Here is a 20,267-nt window from a genome sequence, read left to right as displayed (position 1 = left end):
TACGATGGTAGGGAGGTCCACCACCTTGGAATTGAGGACCCAATTGCCGACACGTACCTCGCCATGTCTCATGTCATTCTCGATCCTGATGTTCAGCTTGAAGCTGCTGTTGCTCTGGATAGCTTCCCGAAGTTGTTTAGCGGGTTCTATAGGAAGACGAAGTATGAACTGACTCTCCAATTCATAGGGGGTGGATGACTCCTGACCTTGTCCTAGAAAAAAAAAACAGGTTAATTAAAGGGGTGCATGCTTAGGGTACTTGATCGAATATTTCAATATATGAATACCTACCATTCGTCAGACACTACACTAACACTAGATGAATCAAAAACATCAATTTGAGCCATTAGTATGTAGGGATTCAATTTCCGAATAGATTTTCGATTCAATAGTGTACTTACTGGAGATTTCAAGTATTAAATCGAACATTTCGAACGAAAATATCCATACATTTTGAAACACCGTCAAGTACCCAAGTACTTCAACGATATCTAAAGTTTCAAGCAAGAAATATATGTGACTTGTTAGTAACCTAAAGACAACTACTGAAAGACCTAAATGAGGTAAAAATTAATCAACTTATTCAAAAAGCAGTTTGATGAAAGTTTTAACTACAATCATACCCTATTTCACCCACTAAAGAGTACTGACTAGTCAGACTAGTGTATAAAAATACTTGTTTTTAATTTGGTAATTGATTCAACGATGAATTCAGAATTTCAGAAATTTTTTCAATCCAAACTCTTATTCAAATTTTTTACAAACAAGTCTGTGCATCAATCCAGCTTTCTGAGATTAACCTATTGCTCAATTTGAGGAAAGAATCATTCATCAAAACTAATGAATTCAAACAATTTTAAAATTCTATTTTATTACACCTCTTCATTAGCTTAATGTCATTTCCCAGTGCAGATTATAAGAGCCATCCATTCAAAATTGAACTCACATTTACTTATTTTTACTCAAATTACAGTTAGCCTAGTGTGTATCAATTCCAATAAACCAAAAATAAAAATAGGGTGAAAGATTATAAAAATCCATTGTTTTTATCGAGACACAATATATTCAACTCTCTGATCAGTTGAATATATTAGAAATCTGCATAATTTCATCATATAGCAGAGCAGTTTACTCTATATTTCAAAATGCAAAATCAGATTATGAATAAACAGGTTGATAATAATATAAAATTTTATAATTGCATACATGTGATGCAACCACTGTATAATTTTCAAAGAACCGAAGAATTTTACTTTCTAGATTGGATTACAAGGTGATGTCTGATCCATGACTTCATAACATAATGGTACTTCTAATACCTTTGATGAGATGATTTTATTCTCATAAAAATTCCTCGAAAACCCCCACAAGTAGAGTGAGTTAGAAACATTTAAGAGCAAATGTATGGTGGGATGATCCAAAAATAAAAAGAGAAGCAGACTAAAATGAAAAAGCTATTCAAACGACAGTGATGAATTACTTCCTCAAGAATTATAAAAGATAAGGACTATTAAGATGAAGTAGTAAATTGCAACTCCAGACAAATGATCCAGATGCAAGCATTTGAATAATGAAGAGGAATACATTATTGCAGTACAATGAAAAAATTGTCCTTCTGGAACTACGTCATTTTTATGAGAAAACAGTATGTATTTCTCGGAATCTTAAACTTATAAGATTTCATATGTTCAAAGCAAACTTGTTTTTCCCCAAATCTTGTTGTATCTAAAAAAAGGCAATCTACATTTTCTCGGGAATTATTCATGACACGGGTCCCACAATTATATTTGAAGGTTATCGAGTTTGAGCTTTGGATCCATCAAACCAAAACAGCAGGTTTGAAGAACGAAAAATGATGACAAGCCTGTTTCACACGTTCAAAACAAACATTTTGTATTCACCAGACCAGACAACAATACAAATTCACGTGTTTGTTTATTTGGACTTCCATCCCATCAAAGAAATATTGCTTGAGGTGGGAAATATGTCGAATATTTTCGAACATTTTTGAGCCTCAAAGGAATGTTGTACGACTTTCACTCCAGCAGCAGGTCGCGAAAACCTCGCGGCAATTGTTTTTTTAAACAGTCACTTCGATTTCTCAGAAGTTTATCTCCTGTTTTATAGACTTTTCCACATATCGATACGAGATGGTCTGGACGGAAAATGACTAATGAGGAAGCTCAATTGTCCAATAATTCACCCTAATCAACATGTGAATCTGCTCAAATGTTAAATGTCAAACCTATCTGAAGCATAGATATTAGTACGTGTGAATTATACCAAAAATAATGAATAATACATACCCATTTTACAAATTTATCAATCAAAAGTGGACCAGTGTAGTCAAAACTGCATATACTTCCGAAATTCTTGGACATACACTAACTCGATGCTAGTTCCTATTTTGATTAGATATCTCTCACGCAGCGAGGGGAAAGTTGCTAACAGAAGTAGATTCGCAGGGACGCACAAATCGCAGGAAACAAATTATTAACACTCTCAAAATCAACTTCACCTTGTCACTTTACTTGTGTGCAAATTACAGTTTTGATTATTTTGTTTCTCTCAGTTACAAAACAGATTTTTACGACACTATCATAGGCAAACCGCCCATCATTCTCAACACATAATTGTGGTAGTTGCGACGTTGCCATGTCCTAACCATAATAATACTGGCCACGTTATGATGACCCAAGATCGTGAATGAAAACATGAATGGCGCAATTAAATATCAACCGAAGGGTTATTAGGCTTGTGTTTTGAGCTATTTGAACTCAGTTTGGACTTTTAAAACCGCCTCTCATAATGATTCGCATATTGATAATGGGAAAATGTACAATTGAAAATTGTCGATTTCTCTCCACTTCTGTCAAGTTCTTGATAATATTTTAGATATTTTAGAAACAAGGAAAAAATTATGTTTCACAACTTAATTCAATAGAAATTGAAAAATTGCTCAGCAGGAGTAAGAACCTCTACAAAATGCAACATCAAATAGGCTATGAAATTTTCAAAAGTGACACTTTGAAATTAAAAACCAATATGTCAGGTGTCCAAATTCCATAGTCGATTTGGGGAAGAAGTTTTCGATCTTTACACTAAACTTCTTTCCAAAGATTATAGAGTTAGGTTGCCTAACCCTATCTTTGCTTTTTTAAGTTCCAGACAGAAAATATGTTGTTCGTGCTGCTGGTAAGAAATTTTCGACAATCGTGCAACCACGCTCCATACAGTTAGTTCCAAAGAGCTCTGGAACCTGCGCGCGCAAATAACAATAGAACACGACGCGATCTGTCGGAGAATTTCGGAAACAACGTGAGAATTGAATTACTCAGTAGGTAGACCAAGCTAAGATCGAAGATCGTGCCTTTTCGGTCGTTCTCAGCGTTTAGGCGGAAACAGTCGATCTGGTCTTCTCTTGATTAATGAAAACTTCCACACCGTTAGCTTGAGGTCACGGGTAATAGTAGAGTGGCCGCCGCTAGTATTTTATTATACAGGCTGTGCCGCGTCCAGATGTATGAATGGAATGTTATCGAACTCTCGAGGTCAATGAAAGTACGCTATATTCGGAAAAAAATTAATAAATTACGCATCGATTCTGTGGTTTAAGTAACGGAAGATCATAAAAATTCGTAGTGTCACGTAATTTCGAAAGATGATGTTTTATGTTGGGATTTGATGGCATTTCATTTTATGGTTTCCCGATATCCCGATTATAGTCTTGACAGCTTGAGATTTGTTTTCAACAACAGTTCCAGTTTCTTCAAAATCTGTTGTATTATAACTCAAAAAGACAGAAAGAAACTATGGATTATGACTCACCTGGATCTAGGCAAGAATAAGGAGCCATCGATGAAGACGGATCCTGACAGCAAGATATACCAGCAGGTTGACAACTCGCCGGTGCTGAAAAAAAAACGTGGATCTAGAAATTGGGAATTTTTTTCGCTTTCAATACGTCATAAAACGCGAAGTTATTGGATATATATGTAAATAAAGCATTTCTAGACGTAGAAAGGGGATCCTTACGTTCAAAATCTTTCCTCAACTTTCAACCATCGAAATCAATCGATTGGATCATAGAACCGAGAGGATCACTGACAGATTTTCAATTCGTTTTCAATGACTACGCGTCAGAAATTTAAAAATGAAGGTTGAATATTAAGAATAATTCTTCCAGAGCAACACAATAGATATAAATTTTATAGGCGCCACTAAGATAAGACGAATCTGCCTATAATCCGGATGTCGCAGTCCACTTCCATCCTGCGTCGAATGCGACTCATTCATGTGTCAAAAACGTGGAAAACCTCCCACGTATTAGCACGACAGTCTGTGAACTAATCAACTTCCTCCATGTTGAAACACAAGAGGAGGAATGTAATACCGGGCGTATAGATAAGATATGTAATGTTGAATAATAATATGGAGATGACACATCATTAGCTGGAAATAAGGAACTTTTACGGTCACCCATTCAGATCCTGAACTCGCCCAAAGCTGCTCGTGTTCATCAAAGAGCAATATTTCTGCTGAAAAAGTTGGGAAATGTTGGGGATTCGAATTAGTAACTAGACCGGTCACCAATCCAGATCCTGAACACGTCTCAAGCTGCTTTGTTCTATCGAAAAGCAATGTATTTGTCGAATAAGTTGGGAGAAACTGCAATTTTTCACTTACTAGTATAAGACGTCGTCAGCGGCATGTTTCTCGTATCTGACCACTCTGCAGAGGGCCCTGAGCGTGGAATCCCTCAACGTTTGCAGCGCTTCCAGACCGCAAAGGCCATAGTAGATGTTCTGGTAGTCTTGGAGCGACCTGTACTGTGGCGCCCTTATGAGGGATCTAACGAACATTTGGTCCCATTGCGTCATGGTAGAAGGTCATCGCGTCGTCAGTTGGCAAGTCTACACGAAATATGTGGGGTTGGGAAAGCCAGTTGTTCGCACTCTTCCTAGTCGCTTCTGGAAAAAAACAAAAAATGGTTAGACGATGCATTCAACTAATTAAGCGATCGGACACAGAGAAGAATAAGAAAACAAGTGTAATAGTTGGCTTGTCAAGTAAAATAATACGTTATATACAGGGTGATTCATTCAGTGATCCACTGCGATGGCCTATCAGGGGTTTATGGAAAACTGATCAAAATGTTGAGCTGAAAATTTGCGAGCTGAAGTTGTCGAAAACGAATTTTCTTCCTTAAATATTCTCAGACTTCCGGTTATATCGAAAAAACTTCCACCTCTTCCCTATTTCAAAAAGCACACCCAGTAAATCTTTGCATCGTTAGTATTACCTCAATAAATTTTAAAGGGACAGCCTGTATATTCATTCAGATTTCAGAACAATGTGGACGATATAACTATTTTATTTATTACATATAAAGGATGAGTATTTGACACTACACATCTGTGGATCTTTTACAATGTTATATTCAGCCAAAGTACCCAATTTTTCAAATTTCACGGATACTTTTTAATTTTTGAAAATCAAATTACTCTAAAACGAGAATATATGAAGAATTTTTTTTACAAAACCTTCAAATATTCATTAGATAGCGTCCAACTTAGTTTCAAGAGTTGGGTTCTTGAATTTTTGGCAAGTGATGGTCATAATGAGAAAACTGGAAGACGTGGTTGATATCTTGTGTTCGAAAAGATTCATCAAATGAATGAAAAACTAAATTCCGAAACTCCTTCCATTCGATAAAACCGTTTGTGAGATAGAAGTAAAAATAATTTTTTTTGCTTTTCAACAGCCTGTATCTTTGAAACCGAGCTGATTCTGAAAAAATGGTAAAGGAAAAAAGTGTTTCATTTGACCTCAAGAATCTACTGTTTTGATATTTTTACGAGTCAAAAAGACTCACCCTGTATACAACCTCAACCCGACGTCCGTCCCGCCACTGAAATTTAGCATCCTCGAACTATTTGGGAATATTCCTAGACCAATAGTTGAGATAAGTCATGCGGAAAAGCCCATTTTCGGTGAATTTATTTTCATTGCTTCAAATGCGATATCAATTAGCATTCCGGGCACGAGTACTAATTACCGTTGAATCGACAAAAATAGGAAGCATTGAAAATTTCATCACTTCGATTCGTGATGGCAGCACCGCGAGCCAGTGGCGTAGAACGGAGATTTTTCGTAGTTGGATTATTATCAATTTTGAAATGTGTGTGCTTGTTATTCTGAAGGGAATTTTGTTGTCATTAGTGTTCTCTGTTTGTTGACTTGGCAACGTTTGAATTTCCAGAGAAAATATGTTTTATTTATGAAAACGAACGGTTATGTTCGAATCTGGTAAACCTAGTACGAAATATCACAAGGTATTTTGAAATCTGCAAAAATATACAAAGAGTGCCATTTTAAATAATGATTAATACTATTAATGTGTTTTTCAGATGGATCAAAATGAAACAAAACAATAAAAACTTGAAGATGTTGTGGTTGGAAACACTTGAATTTTTCAAAAATTTCTATTCAGTTAACGGTTCACTAACCGAAATATTGAACTGAGATCACGTTAAAATGAGTAAACATCGTTTTTTCATACCCCCATATTCGATTACCAACGAAAACACAAGTGAGAGTATCAATGCACCCGGGAATGGAAAAATGAAATCAACTTTTCTGTCTGAAATCTGAACCAAACTGTCTCAAAGCTGGTAAAAAGAAAGAATAAGTTAAAGTTACCCCTGATGGAATAATCCGATTACCAGAAAGCCCCAGACGGAGTACGCCTATGGCTTAGTCGAGGTGATTGAAATCGTTCCCTATTCCTTCTTGAGGTGTGTGACTCATCGCACAACGTTTCGGATTCTCGTGAATTGATAAGAAAACGTCATAAATAACTCAAGTCAGATGCATTCGCAAACAAATGCAATACTTGCCTATAATAACTTGTCTCTATTTGTCACGAATCGCTTGATTTTGGGGTGAAAAATTTAAATTGGGATAAATTTAATGTAAAGAAATTTATTGAAGAGTGATTTCATCACAATAGCTCGACAATGAGGTAGGCAGAGTTTCGACTTCGGACAATTTTCGAACATCCATTATAGGCAAGTGTAAAAATACCCCCCCAGTCAAAACTTCATAATTTGTTGGTGCTGGCTGATGAAACGTCGCACGATTTGTTCCTGTTATAGACGACCAAAATAGAACCAGCAATCATAAATTCGATTTCCAACAATACAGTTTCCAAACAGTAAACACTTTTGTTTACTGACGAGAATAATCATGTTAGTTGAGTGGAGGAGAGCTTAGAAAAAATCACACCCCACACTTTGGTTTCACAAACATCTCATTGGCATTGGCGTAGCGAGGATTTTTTTTGGGAGGGGGTCTGGAAAGCTCAGTGTGGTGCTTGCTTGGAAATTATATGGAATTAGTATCTATTATACAGACGAAGTTTGAAGTGGTGATCCAAAAATTTTACTTTAAGACAGAGACAAACAAACAACAACAACAAACAAAAAGTTTGTCTCTGCTAAGATGGTTGGTCGTGTAGGATCAGAGAGATATACAGGAAAAAGATACTCTCTTACTCTATTATACAGAGTCTTTGACTCGTACAAATATTTGAACAGTAGATTGTGAAGTCAAAAGAAACACTTTTTCCTATACCATTTTTTCCGATCCGGCCCTGATAAAAATATATAGCCATTTTAAATTTTCATAATGAGCTGTGCCACCCCTGGAAAAACAGAATTACCCTCAGAATAACTGGTTAAAACTGTGACAATACACATGTGTGGATCTGTTAAGCAGAGTTGTATTCAGCCAAAGTACCCAATTTTTCAAATTTCACATTAATTTTTAAACATCAAATTACTCGAAAACGTCGCATTATACGAGAAAATATGAAAAATACTTTAATTTTACAAAACGTTCAAGTATTCATTGGATAGCGTCCAACTTACTTTCAAGAGTTTGGTTCTTTGAATTTTTTGTATTTTTATGGTAAGTAATGGTCATACTGAGAAAACTGGAAGACGTGGGTGATATCTTGTGTTCGAAAAAGATTCATCAAATAAATGAAAAACTATATTCCGAATTTCATTTTATTCGATAAAACCATTTGTGAGATAATTAATTTTTTGTATGGTTTTTCAACAGTCTGTATCTTTAAAACCGAGCCGATTCGGAAAAAATGGTTAAGGAAAAAAGTGTTTCCTTTGACCTCAGGGATCTACTGTTGAAATATTTGTACGGGTCAAAGTCTGAGCCTGTACAGGGTGGGCAAAATTCGTTGTCTACTGAGAGGATCTCGAGAACTATAGCAGCTAGAAGAAAACGGATGACACATTTCCGAGGTCATTCTGGGAGAAACAAAGAATGGTGAAAACTGCAGCCTCCTACGATGCTTCGTTTTTGAGTTTGGCAATTTCGTAAAGTTTTCTCAACTTTTTTGTCCTTGAAGATACAAACCTGAAACTCGAATCTTCTACAGGCACTTTTCTACGTAGAATCCACTGATGAGCTCAAAATATTTCTTCATTTCGAATCATTAGGTGAACTTCAATTTTTTTAAATGCAAACTTCTATTGAATTTGTTATTTTTGAATTGGAAAAAAATCTTTTGTCAGTAGATTCTACGTATGAAAGTGCCTAATAAGGTTCAAGTTTCAGATCTGTTACTTCAAAGACAAAAAAGTTATGAGAACTTTTCGCAATCGTCAAAATCTCAATTTTTGTTTAAAACTCGAAATATGAAAATGATAGTCCTATTCTGGTTTTAGATTTGGATTAGTCATGAAAAAAGAGCTCGAGAATGTGTCATCCGTTCTCTTGTAGCTGCTATAGTTCTCGAGATCCCCTCAGTAGACAACGAATTTTGCCCACCCTCTATAGTAGCCTTGTAGATTTGCCTTTACAGACCGATTTGCGTCAAAAGCCCATAATGACATGAATTTCATAAATACCGTGCCAAAAACCCTACGCTCTATGAGTCAAGTACTACAAGCCGGTATTACCCACTCCTACCTGTGATTGGTGCTAACCTAATTTTTGTCCAACTGACCTGTATCGTGGATTGACATTTGGCGGTAAACCTAAATTTTTCTATTCGATAAGACTGACCGACTCTTGAGTTGTCTTCACAAATCAAAAACTCACCTGTCACACCTGTCAATATTTCGAACTTTTTCCCTTTCGACTATCACGTGAAAATCTCCCACAAATCGTGTTTTACTTGGCGAATTTTAGCTAGTCATCTCACATTTGAGTAGAGCCACTTCAGTGGCCAATCGGTGTCGATTTAAACACTTTCCGATTCGACCCGTTCATTATAGAACGGACGTTTTCGTCAATTCGTCATTGATAATGTCGAGTCGAAATAACAATGGAAGAAATCGGTCTTACAATAGCTCAACCCTGAATAGAAAATGACGTCCTACATCTGGAACAAATGCAATCCATCTGTCAACAGAGCGCAAAGGCCATCTGTTCTTTGTTCCACGTCATGATTATTATCGAAACGGTAGCGATACTGCTGACTCTCCTCTCTATTTGGTTCTTCATCTAAGATCTTCGTCATCGAGATCTAGAAATTGCAAGAATCATATTCTTTCGTGCTCTACTTTTCACACACCCTGTATAGTAACTTTTTTTAATACACGTCATTTTCAAGGTATTTTTCTTCAGAGAATTTCATTCCTTTCAACCTCTCTATCTCGTATAATGTATTTACCGCAAACAGAAGGTAAAAGGTAAAAGTGACCAACCGCAAAACACAAAGATTATAAATGATGAAGAGGCCTCATTGTAATTCGTTTGTTAGTACTATAAGCATCTGAAACTGCCTACATGCGGTGTAACCTCATACATTAACGACCACCTATGTTGGTCCGATTCAAATACATATTTTCAGGAATATCTTTCGAAAGGTGACATTCATACGTAAGCATTTTTCGCGAAATATTATTCTCATTAGCATAAGTAATGGAAGTCCAAACCACCGATATTAGAATTTTGATAATTCACGGAAACAATAAAGATCACAACGAGAAAATTAGAAATTATCCCAGCATTGTCATGCTAATTAATCGATTCTATGTATTTTCCATTTCAATGACCCGATATCATACACGGATCTGTGTTCCGCGAAGATTATAATTTTATTGGACTCTGTAGCGATCACAAATCACAATCGAAACTTCTGAACTTTCCCAGACTGAATCGAAAGGTAGGGAAAATCGATCCGATACATCTTTCATAATCATAACAGATGGCTATTGAGATTTTTTGTGGGCGTGAGAAAATGAAAATCAATCTAATGATGCTTCGCGAGGTTTCGTCTTTCATTAGTGAAATGATTTCTCTTTCGCTGATGGGATCTGTGAGAAGGGATAAGACTGAAGTACATGGATTGTCTCTGGTCTCTGACATGGGTCATTTGACGATTTTCTGGTTGGTCACGTTCTCATATAAACTGCTCCACATGAGTTAGGGATATTGACTTAAATTGCAAAAAAATATAGTTGAAATAAGATTTTTGTGATGAAAATTCATATTAATTTGATTTCAAGTTGCAGATTAATTTTGACCAGTAGGTCTGCAGCGTATACAGAGGGTGGTTAAAAAAAATCGAGTAAAATAACGAAATTTTATTCCCAGAGAATTCAAGCATTTAAAGACTATCAATGCAATGTATGGCCTCCACGGTCATCAATAACAGCTTGACATCTTCTTTGCATACTACACACGCGGTTGTTGAACATTTCTTGAGGAATTTGGTTCCATAAACGGGGCAGAAGCTCTCTCAGATCATTTAAGGATTCTGGGGTAGGTTGATGATTATCTAATCTTCTTTGAAGCATATCCCATGCATGTTCTATGCAATTCAAATCTGGTGAGTGCGGAGGTAATGGTACATAAATGTGGAATACCAAGCTCCTCGCGCGCATTCTCAACTATGGCTGCACGGTGCGGTCTAGCGTTATCATCTAGAAATTGATTTCACCAATAGCAGCGTGAAAATTTGGCACAACATTGTCAATGACATGCTTCCTATAGTGTAGAGTAGACAGTCATATTCCCAGGACAAATGTGTAGATCTGTGCGCCCGTTGAAAAATATCCCGGCTCATACCATAACACTACCCCCTCGGAATGGATGGACTTCTTGGGGTATGCGTGGGATTGTCCTTATTCTTCGAGAATCTGAAAATCGTCCATATCTGGATTCATCAGTGAAAAGGACACTACGCCATTGATCGTTTCAATTGATATTTTGCCTTTCCCATTCCAGTCTTTGACGCTTATGGTCACGTGTTAATGGAACTCCTCTTAATGGACGTCTAGAACCTAGATTCACCTCTCTCAAACGTCGTCTGATGGTTTCGATGGAAACTTGGACCGCCATCTGCATTCTACACGTAGATGTAGGGTTTCTTCTCGCCGAAACGGTGATGAAACGATCCTGAGCAGGTTTTGTTTTTCGTCGCCCACCAAGCCTTGGTCTTTCCAACACAGAACCTGTCTCCTTGAACCTATTCCAAAGTCGAGATATCACACTTTGGCTGACTTGGAGCCTTTCCGCTACAACAACCTGAGTTAGGCCACCCTTTAGCATTCTGATAGTCCTATTAGCATCAGCTTTTGTTAATTTACGTCTCGGCATTTTCAGAAAACTCGTTTCGAAACGAAGCCGTTGATAAACTGACTTCATTTCGAAATAAGAACATTCATGAAGCATAGGCAAAGAACCAAACTTCAGAAAAAAGGCGACCAGATTGACGAAATGTCTCATACTGATTTTTATTGGATCGATTAAAGTTGTTATTGAGTTTTAAATGATTTAACAGCGATTTTCTCGAAGATTACAGACTTTTAAAAACGATTGAATACGATTTCCCTAACTCTTGTGAAGCAGATATCCACAATCAGAAAGATTGTGAATGAAGAGGATGACAAAGAATTTCCTTCTATTGGGAGACCCAAAAAAGTTGTGTCATTTGAGAATTTTATGTTGGAGTGAATTCATGCGAAAAGTTTACTACAGGATTTTCGATTTTCGAATGTCATCGTAGAATAAGTTCCCGAAAATTTATTTTTCTATTTTTCATTTGACTTGTCCTATACATTATAAATGTCCTAAGGTACCAATAAATACCTAATTATTATTATTATATCAATGATGAACAGCCACAAATACGCGCCAGTTGTCCTGTTAATTGTTTGTTCATGTGAAATTTGTGTTCGAAGGGAAAGTTCATCTTGACTTGGAACTTCCTTTGATTCCTTTTAAATATATTGATGCAAGATAATTTTTGTTGAAGAATTTAACATTCTTTTAATTATCTGTTAATTCCTTCGGGCGATACCCCATTCCCAACCACTGCATCATATGCATTTCATCTTCGAGTTAATATTTTTGAAATTTACAACTGATGTAACGTATTCAAACTTTAGCCAAAGAAGATAAGGAACATTAACTCTCCTCAAGCTAATGCATATTATGATATTATACTGATCTCTTGTATTTTCCATGCAATTAACTGGATTTGGTATGCCTTCAATCAGTTTGTATAAAATTCAATTATGTTCGTCACATATTTTCCGAAGAGATTAGACATTGTGATAAAATACGTAATAACAGAAACTTTTACGTAGAACAGACAACATAGCGCTGAACCCAGAAATGTTCTGACAAGCTTCATAACCCTACATTTTCGCACTATACGGAGTGAAATGTGTCAAATTTCCATGGCCAACCGAGTGCTAAAATAAAAGTGAATGGAGTATATTATGAAGTTCAATCATTATGGATTTTTCGAGGCATATCCACCCACGAAGGTGGATCTAAATAAAACATCGACCTCCTGGCCTACTAGTAATATTGTAAACAAATAACGTAATATCATTTTTCATCGAAATTAAAAATCAGCAGAATTCGATGATTCCTCTCAAAATATTCAAACTGTTTCCGTCATTGTGAAGCAGTAAAACCAAAACCGATGATGCACATTCAGGCATCCAATAACCCCAGGTGAACCCACAAACTCGTAAAAAAAAATGAATCGGCCTCGCCAAGCCAAGAGCGAATGCATCCTGAGTCAGCGCTGAAAAATCTCCCTATACAGGATGTCCACCGTGCGCCGCAGCAAGCCATACTCGTTCGGTATGCCGATCACGGTCGGATATAAATGATTATTTCGATGCGGCGTAAAGACGTTCTTTTTTGAATAAACGATAAGTTGACAATTTACATCGATACGAATGTTACATAATAATGTTCGCGGAGGGAATATTCGATGGTTATTTATTACAGTCGATGCACTCTCTTCGAAACGGTATGCAGGAAGCGGAAGATGATTTTAGATTCGATGGTCTGGTAGAAGGTTGTCGGATCGCAAGAAATTTCCTGAATTTTGATCATACACGATTAATCAAATGGTAAGGTAGATATGTCAGTAGAGACAAAATTAGCAAAAGAACTGTATAGGGTATCCCAAATTGCTCGATTTTGGCTGTTTCTGGTACCTCCAGACTAGATAGATGAAAACTTTGAAAGCAGTCCTGGGCTTGATTTTTGAGAAAAGTCTATTAGTGGAAACCGTTTCAAGATATCTTCATTCTTCTTGAAGATATAATTTGTCGATCTCGAAAATGTGCAATAACTTTATTCTTGCAAACACACTGCGCAAAAAAATTAACGCACATTCTGAAAATCTCAATTTTAATGAAAGTTAACTCTACATTGACTTTATAACTTATTTTTTATGTTCTCTCGGGAAGGTTTTGAACGAAACAAGACACATTAAATGGAAGAAAAATTCAAGATTTCACCGAATCTTATGTGAAAGAAGAGAAATGAACAATTTTCAAAATACTGAAATGCTGATAAGTGATTTAATACTTGGTATTTCCGCCCCTTGCGTTAATTACAGCTCGGCAACGACGGTTCATACTCAAAATGAGTGATCTTAAAATGTTCTGATCTTATCCTTCCCAGATTTCTCTTAGTTGAATTCCTAAGTCATTAAGAGTAGCTGGATGATTTTCTGAACTTCTCAGCCTTCTATTGCGGTTGTCCCAAACCTGCTCAATCGGATTGAGATCTGGACTTCTTGCTGGCCATTCCATTCGAGAGACTCTTCAAGGTACTCCTGAACGATGCGCGCAAGATGGGGTCTGGCATTATCGTCCATAAAAATGAAATTTTCACCAATGTATGGGGCAAATGGCACTACATGCTCTTCAAGAATGTTCCTTATATACTTATCAGCATTCATAGCTCCATTATCAACGACCACTAGTTATGTGCGAGCAGTCAAAGATATTCCACCCCATACCATAATCGATCCTCTCCCGAAACCAGTAGTATTCAGGAAATTGCACTGAGCATATTTTTCATGTGGACGTCTGTATACAAGGCCACAAGGGAACGTCGATCACAATGGTAGAGGCCGAATCTAGACTCATCTGTGAAGAGAACTCTTTCCCAATCGGCCTCTTCCCAATGGATATGCTCTCTCGCAAAATACAAACGCGCCCTTCGATGGGCTGGGGTAAGAGCTGGGACTCTTGCCGCGACACGAGGCCTTAAATCATATTCTCTGAGGCGATTTCTTATTGTCCAGGTGCTAATTTGCACCTCATGAGTTTGCTCAAGCTGAATTTGAAGGAGGCGAGCGGTTGTAAACCGTTGTCTCAACGAAGAAACTCTCAAGTAACGTTCTTGAATGGCAGTTGTTACCCGTGGTCTACCCTGTCCTAGTCTTCGGACATTCATACCTGTCTCCCTGAATCGCTGCAACATTCTGGACACACTTGTATGGGAAACTCCAAACCTTTCTGCAATTCTTGTGTATGTCCACCCTTCTTCTCGCAAAACTACCGCTTGGGCACATTCCTCTTGGGTCAAATTGCGTGTTTCGCGTTGCATAGCGATCGAGAGTAGAAAATCAAACGAAAGAAAAACTATTGATCACTAGAATTGATCGAGAACAACTGATTTTAGAATGGAGCCAATACATTCAAAATCTGATAATATCATCTTTTTTTAGTCCTGCTGCGAAAAAACATCTGTATTGAAGAAAACCGTTGGAAGTGGATAAAATATGCATGCATAATTCTGATAAAAATAATTATCATTGGGAACACCTTCAGTTGTAGAATAAATTTGAGATTTCCATAATGTGCATTAATTTTTTTGCGCAGTGTATCTGAAAAAAATAAAAATTTCACAGACACAAAATCGTTTAAACGTTTCTACCTATCTAATCTAAAAGTACCAGAAAAGGCCAAAATCAATAAATTTGGGATACCCTGTACAGGGTAGACAAAATTGGTGATACCTGAACTACAACTCTTTAACCCAACGAGATACAGAATACGAGAGCCGCAATGTAATTAGCGTAATTACGACGTTAGTTTTATTGAGAGAAAAACTACTCTAACGGTGACTATCGAAAAATTTCCAAAAAGGTGGAATCAATTGAATGACCGTCAAGACCGAACGGCTGCATCGAGCTCCATAAAATCTTCAGATTTTTAACTAGAGGAGTTGCTCTTTCAGAATATGTATCACATTTCCATATGCGGTTAGTTTTATTGAAAGAAAAATTACTCTAACGGTGACTATCGAAAAATTTCCATCAGATCTACGAAGGCCATAAGGGTCCCGATGTAGGGCGATCGGTTCCGATATGCCTAGATCTAGATACCTGCGCCCTGCGTGATGATTACACGGTTAGGGTCGTTAGGGAGCTCTGTCAGATGCCACGCGACCAGACAATTGGGGGTTTTGTTTGAGAGCACGTCCGGCATCCTCCATCTTTCTAAAACCATGTCGTCCAACCATGAGAAAGAAGTGTTATTGTCCGTGATAGATATGTATAAGAACATGACTTATTTATGGGATAAGCACCATAAAAATTACTTGAACAAAGGAAAGAGAACTAAAGGCTTTGAGGTTTTATTGGAGGTTTACAAGAATTGCGACGAAAGAGCTACAGTGAAGTCAGTGAAGAAGAAAATTGAAAATATGCGTACGTGCTATGCCAAAGAATTTAAAAAGGTTAGTGACGTCTATTCACTCAAAACTCTGTATTTTTTTAAACAATTGGGTCCTCTTTTTCATTTCAGGTTTTGGCATCGAAAAATTCAGGTACAGGGGGAGATGACGTTTACGTACCAACGCTATGGTATTTCGATGCATTCAGTTTTTTGGATGCTCGAATGGAATCTCTTCTTACCACAGGCGACTGCTTCGAAAATGTGGTAAGAAATATACCCACATCGCTCTTACTCGAGAACATATTTCATTTTTTTTTGGGACTAATATCATTCCTCTGGTTATTGTCTCTGAACTACAATGAAAACGTACCATTCTTCCTCACTGCCTACATAGAGGACACATGTATCGAGTCGATTCAAAAAACATAATGAAATGAAAGTATTAAATAACAAGGCCAAAAACAATACTCTATATGAAACTCTCCGCACTGTGATCTGTCCCAACGTAACTTCTGTCAATCTGACATCGATTGTTGAAAACCTCTAATCATCGATACCCTCAGGAATTTCTCTCATAGACATAGAGAGTCTCTCTCCAGAGACAGAGTTTGTCTCTGCTCTCTCTATGTCTATGTTTTCTCTGGACGAATTGGGAAAATTGATTCAGAGAAACGTCAATATTTTCCTTTTTTTTTCTGAATACCGTCATAAAGTTATCGATGTTTTGAGTTCAGTACAAGTATTGTACAATCAGAAAGGAATTGTTTAAAAGAAACATTATTTATTCGAACTATCATTTCTCCTAATATTCGACAAAAACCGAATTTTCACACGCTGTCACGACAAAAAATAATTGCACTTCCAGCACATTACAATCTTTCATAATGTCGTCGTTCGTGTTCTTCACAAAAGCTAGAATAACTTACGACAAAGGCGTGAACAAGTAAAAATATAGGTATGCCTCAGGTCCTTACAAACTTCAATTGCTCCTTTCTACCAGTACAGGCACGTATCTGTGCCCACAGAAGTATTTTTCGAAAGTCTTCCCACGGTCTACCAACACCCTTCATTTACTGGATAACACCGGTATATAAATATACAATTCTTTATCTTCGTCGAAAGCCATCATGAAGAGAGAAAGTTCCGATTAATTAAAACTTAAGATGTGACCAATCATGATAAGTTTTATTAAGGTATCTACGAATACCATATGGCTCTGCGATTATGAAAATGAAGCTACAAATTTCACGAATAGAGGTTGATTATTGTTGATAAATGATATAAAACACTCGTAAAATCAGTTCCTTCGAATATTGAAAAATAGTTAGAAGAAAAACACTGCAAGTCCATAGAAGTTCATTGTGCAGAATATCCAATTTCAAGGTCATACCGAAGGACCAATTTTGGTATACCAAAGTAGCTTGTTCCAAGCTCGCTCTCAGGCCATAAAACTTCCCATATAATCTTGACAGAAAATACGCATAATGAACCAAAAAAGTTACACTCCATCTACACTGCGCAAAAAAATTAGGGACAGGGTAGACCACGGGTAACAACAGCCATTCAAGAACGTTACTTGAGAGTTTCTTCGTTGAGACAACGGTTTGCAACCGCTCGCCTCCTTCAAATTCAGCTTGAGCAAACTCATGAGGTGCAAATTAGCACTCAGACAATAAGAAATCGCCTCAGAGAATATGATTTAAGGCCTCGTGTCGCGGCAAGAGGCCCAGCTCTTAACCCAGCCCATCGAAGGGCGCGTTTGGATTTTGCGAGAGAGCATATCCATTGGGAAGAGGCCGATTGGGAAAGAATTCTCTTCACAGATGAGTCTAGATTCTGCCTCTACCATTGTGATCGACGTTCCCTTGAATACAGACGTCCACATGAAAGATATGCTCAGTGCAATTTCCTGAATACTACTGGTTTCGGGGGAGGATCGATTATAGTATGGGGTGGAATATCTTTGACTGCTCGCACAGACCTAGTGGTCGTTGATAATGGAGCTAGGAATGGTGATAAGTATATAAGGAACATTCTTGAAGAGCATGTAGTGCCATTTGCCCCATACATTGGTGAAAATTTCATTTTTATGTACGACAATGCCAGACCCCATCGTGCGCGCATCGTTCAGAAGTACCTTGAAGAGGTTGAAGTCTCTCGAATGGAATGGCCAGCAAGAAGTCCAGATCTCAATCCGATTGAGCAGGTTTGGGACAACCTCAATAGAAGGCTGAGAAGTTCAGAAAATCATCCAGCTACTCTTAATGACTTAGGAATCCAACTCGGAGAAATCTTGGAAGGATTAGATCAGAACATTTTAAGATCACTTATTTTGAGTATGAACCGTCGTTGCCGAGCTGTAATTAACGCAAGGGGTGGAAATACCAAGTATTAAATCCGAGGGGTCTTTCACTGCGGAATTTTAGTGTACAAAATGATGGAATTGAGGCGGAATTGCACGGAATTTTATGGAATTACACGGAATTATATTGGAATTCATTGGAGTGGAATTGAAGGACATTTTATAGGAATTCAATAGAATTGAACCGCATTCTGAAGGAATTGAATGGAATTGTAAAGGAATTGAATGGAAATGAACATGCGCAGAAAGATGCTTTTGAATAATCGTGTCACCTAAGAATCGTTTTGATATAACCTATAAAAGTACTTATTTTAGTGTGAAGTCGATAATGCTCAAGCGAAGTAGATATATCTCTATCATCATTTCAGTAATATTTAACATATTATACGAGGTGGCCATGTCAAACAATCCATAGTCAAACATTTCCATATATTAGAGTGTTTCTGGATATATTTTATTTATTATTTATGAATTAATAAGGCGTTCATTCCTACTATATAGTAGGAAGGGATGGGTGACATGCATTAAGTGTTCGAGTTTCTGAATTTGTAAATGTTCAAATGGAAATTGAGCCTTCTAGACGTTGTCCCAAAAAACTTTTTTATTAACGGAAATATTCGGCTGGAATATTTTACGCGGGCCAGAATGTAGGTATAATATGTTGAATATTTGAAATGAAAATAATAGTGATTTTTTTTAAGTCATACTTGACTCGAAAACAAAAGTCATTATGAGTTTCTCAAAAAAATATGCCACTCATTTTCCTAAATATATTGAGTCTTAGGGTAAAATAGTTTTAGTTCATAAGTTCTTTCACCTATTTCGCCACCCTAATTTTTTCAGCAGTTTTTTTGGTTTGAAGAAATTCCCACTTTCGATCAATTTTTGCTGAAATTATTTTATTGAGAATAAATGGCTGTATTGCCAATGATACAGTTCTACTGATATTTCGATTTTTGGTTCGATCTCAGATTAGATGCACTAGTAGATTCAGTCTAGGATAAATTATACTTCAGATGGAGCAAGACGAAACTTCGAGCGAAGCTTGCCGCGAAATCACAGCTGGGGTACATGAGACAAATCAAAATTCGTACTTATTTGACGGCAACTTGATATGATTCACTGTTGGGTTCGACAGAACTGAATGAAGATGATTTCAACAAAATAGAGAAAAATTTATTTTTTTTGTCTTAGGTTTTAATGTTGAGTTATACAGTGTTCTTTATGGGTGATATTTATTCATTCGAATTTTTATTTGTCCAAATTACTAATAGTGGACAGCACACTCATGTTGAGTTTTCACTGAAGATTACTGCGATAAATTGAACGGAATTGAGTGGAATTGAGCGGATTTATGATGAATAACGGAATTGTGATGAATTGAATGGAATTTAGGTGAATTGAACGGAATTTTCCTGAATTTAGTGGAATTAATCTCGAAATTGGAATTTTAGTGTACAAAAAACGTCCAGTGAAAGACCCCTCGATTAAATCACTTATCAGCATTTCAGTATTTTGAAAATTGTTCATTTCTCTTCTTTCACATAAGATTCTGTGAAATCCTGAATTTTTCTTCCATTTAATGTGTCTTCTTTCGTTCAAAACCTCCTCGAGAGAGCATAAAAAATAAGTTATAAAGTCAATGTAGAGTTAACTTTCATTAAAATTCAGATTTTCAGAATGTGCGTTAATTTTTTTGTGCAGTGTATATCACGCTAGTCCTTTAGTTCAATATGTTTTATAACCTCAAAATCATCCAACGAGCCGGATTTCGATCGAATTTGTCCATCTTCACAATCTGCCCGCAGCAGCATTCGTTCCAAAAAAAAGTCGAGCAACTCTATCCATACGACCTACTGACATTTTCACATTCTGCATCATTATACCAGAGACGACGGAGATTGGAATTCAGTTAGCGGTGCAGTGGATGACTT

The 20,267-nt window shown here is 36.9% G+C and overlaps 1 protein-coding gene across 9 annotated transcripts in view; it reads right to left on the bottom strand.

Moving 5' to 3' along the window:
• LOC123322864 (rap guanine nucleotide exchange factor 2-like) overlaps positions 1–20,267 on the bottom strand; it is a 61,211-nt gene that overhangs the window by 33,380 nt on the left and 7,564 nt on the right. For 8 of the 9 annotated variants that reach the window (XM_044910918.1, XM_044910917.1, XM_044910919.1 and 5 more), the window contains exons 2-3: positions 4,687–4,970; positions 3,829–3,912 (exon numbers count right to left, since the gene is read on the bottom strand). In XM_044910918.1, coding sequence (XP_044766853.1) covers positions 3,829–3,912; positions 4,687–4,880 — 278 coding nt within the window. In that variant the 5' untranslated portion in view covers positions 4,881–4,970. Of the gene's footprint in view, positions 1–2,306; positions 2,648–3,828; positions 3,913–4,686; positions 4,971–20,267 lie in introns of those variants that run through there. The other variant, XM_044910926.1, reaches the window with a different exon arrangement.

This window comes from Coccinella septempunctata, chromosome 1 (genome assembly GCF_907165205.1).
Source record: "Coccinella septempunctata chromosome 1, icCocSept1.1, whole genome shotgun sequence".
NCBI lineage: Eukaryota > Metazoa > Arthropoda > Insecta > Coleoptera > Coccinellidae > Coccinella > Coccinella septempunctata.
Note: the sequence above shows the minus strand (reverse complement) of the source record. Positions and strands in the feature narration are given on the sequence as shown.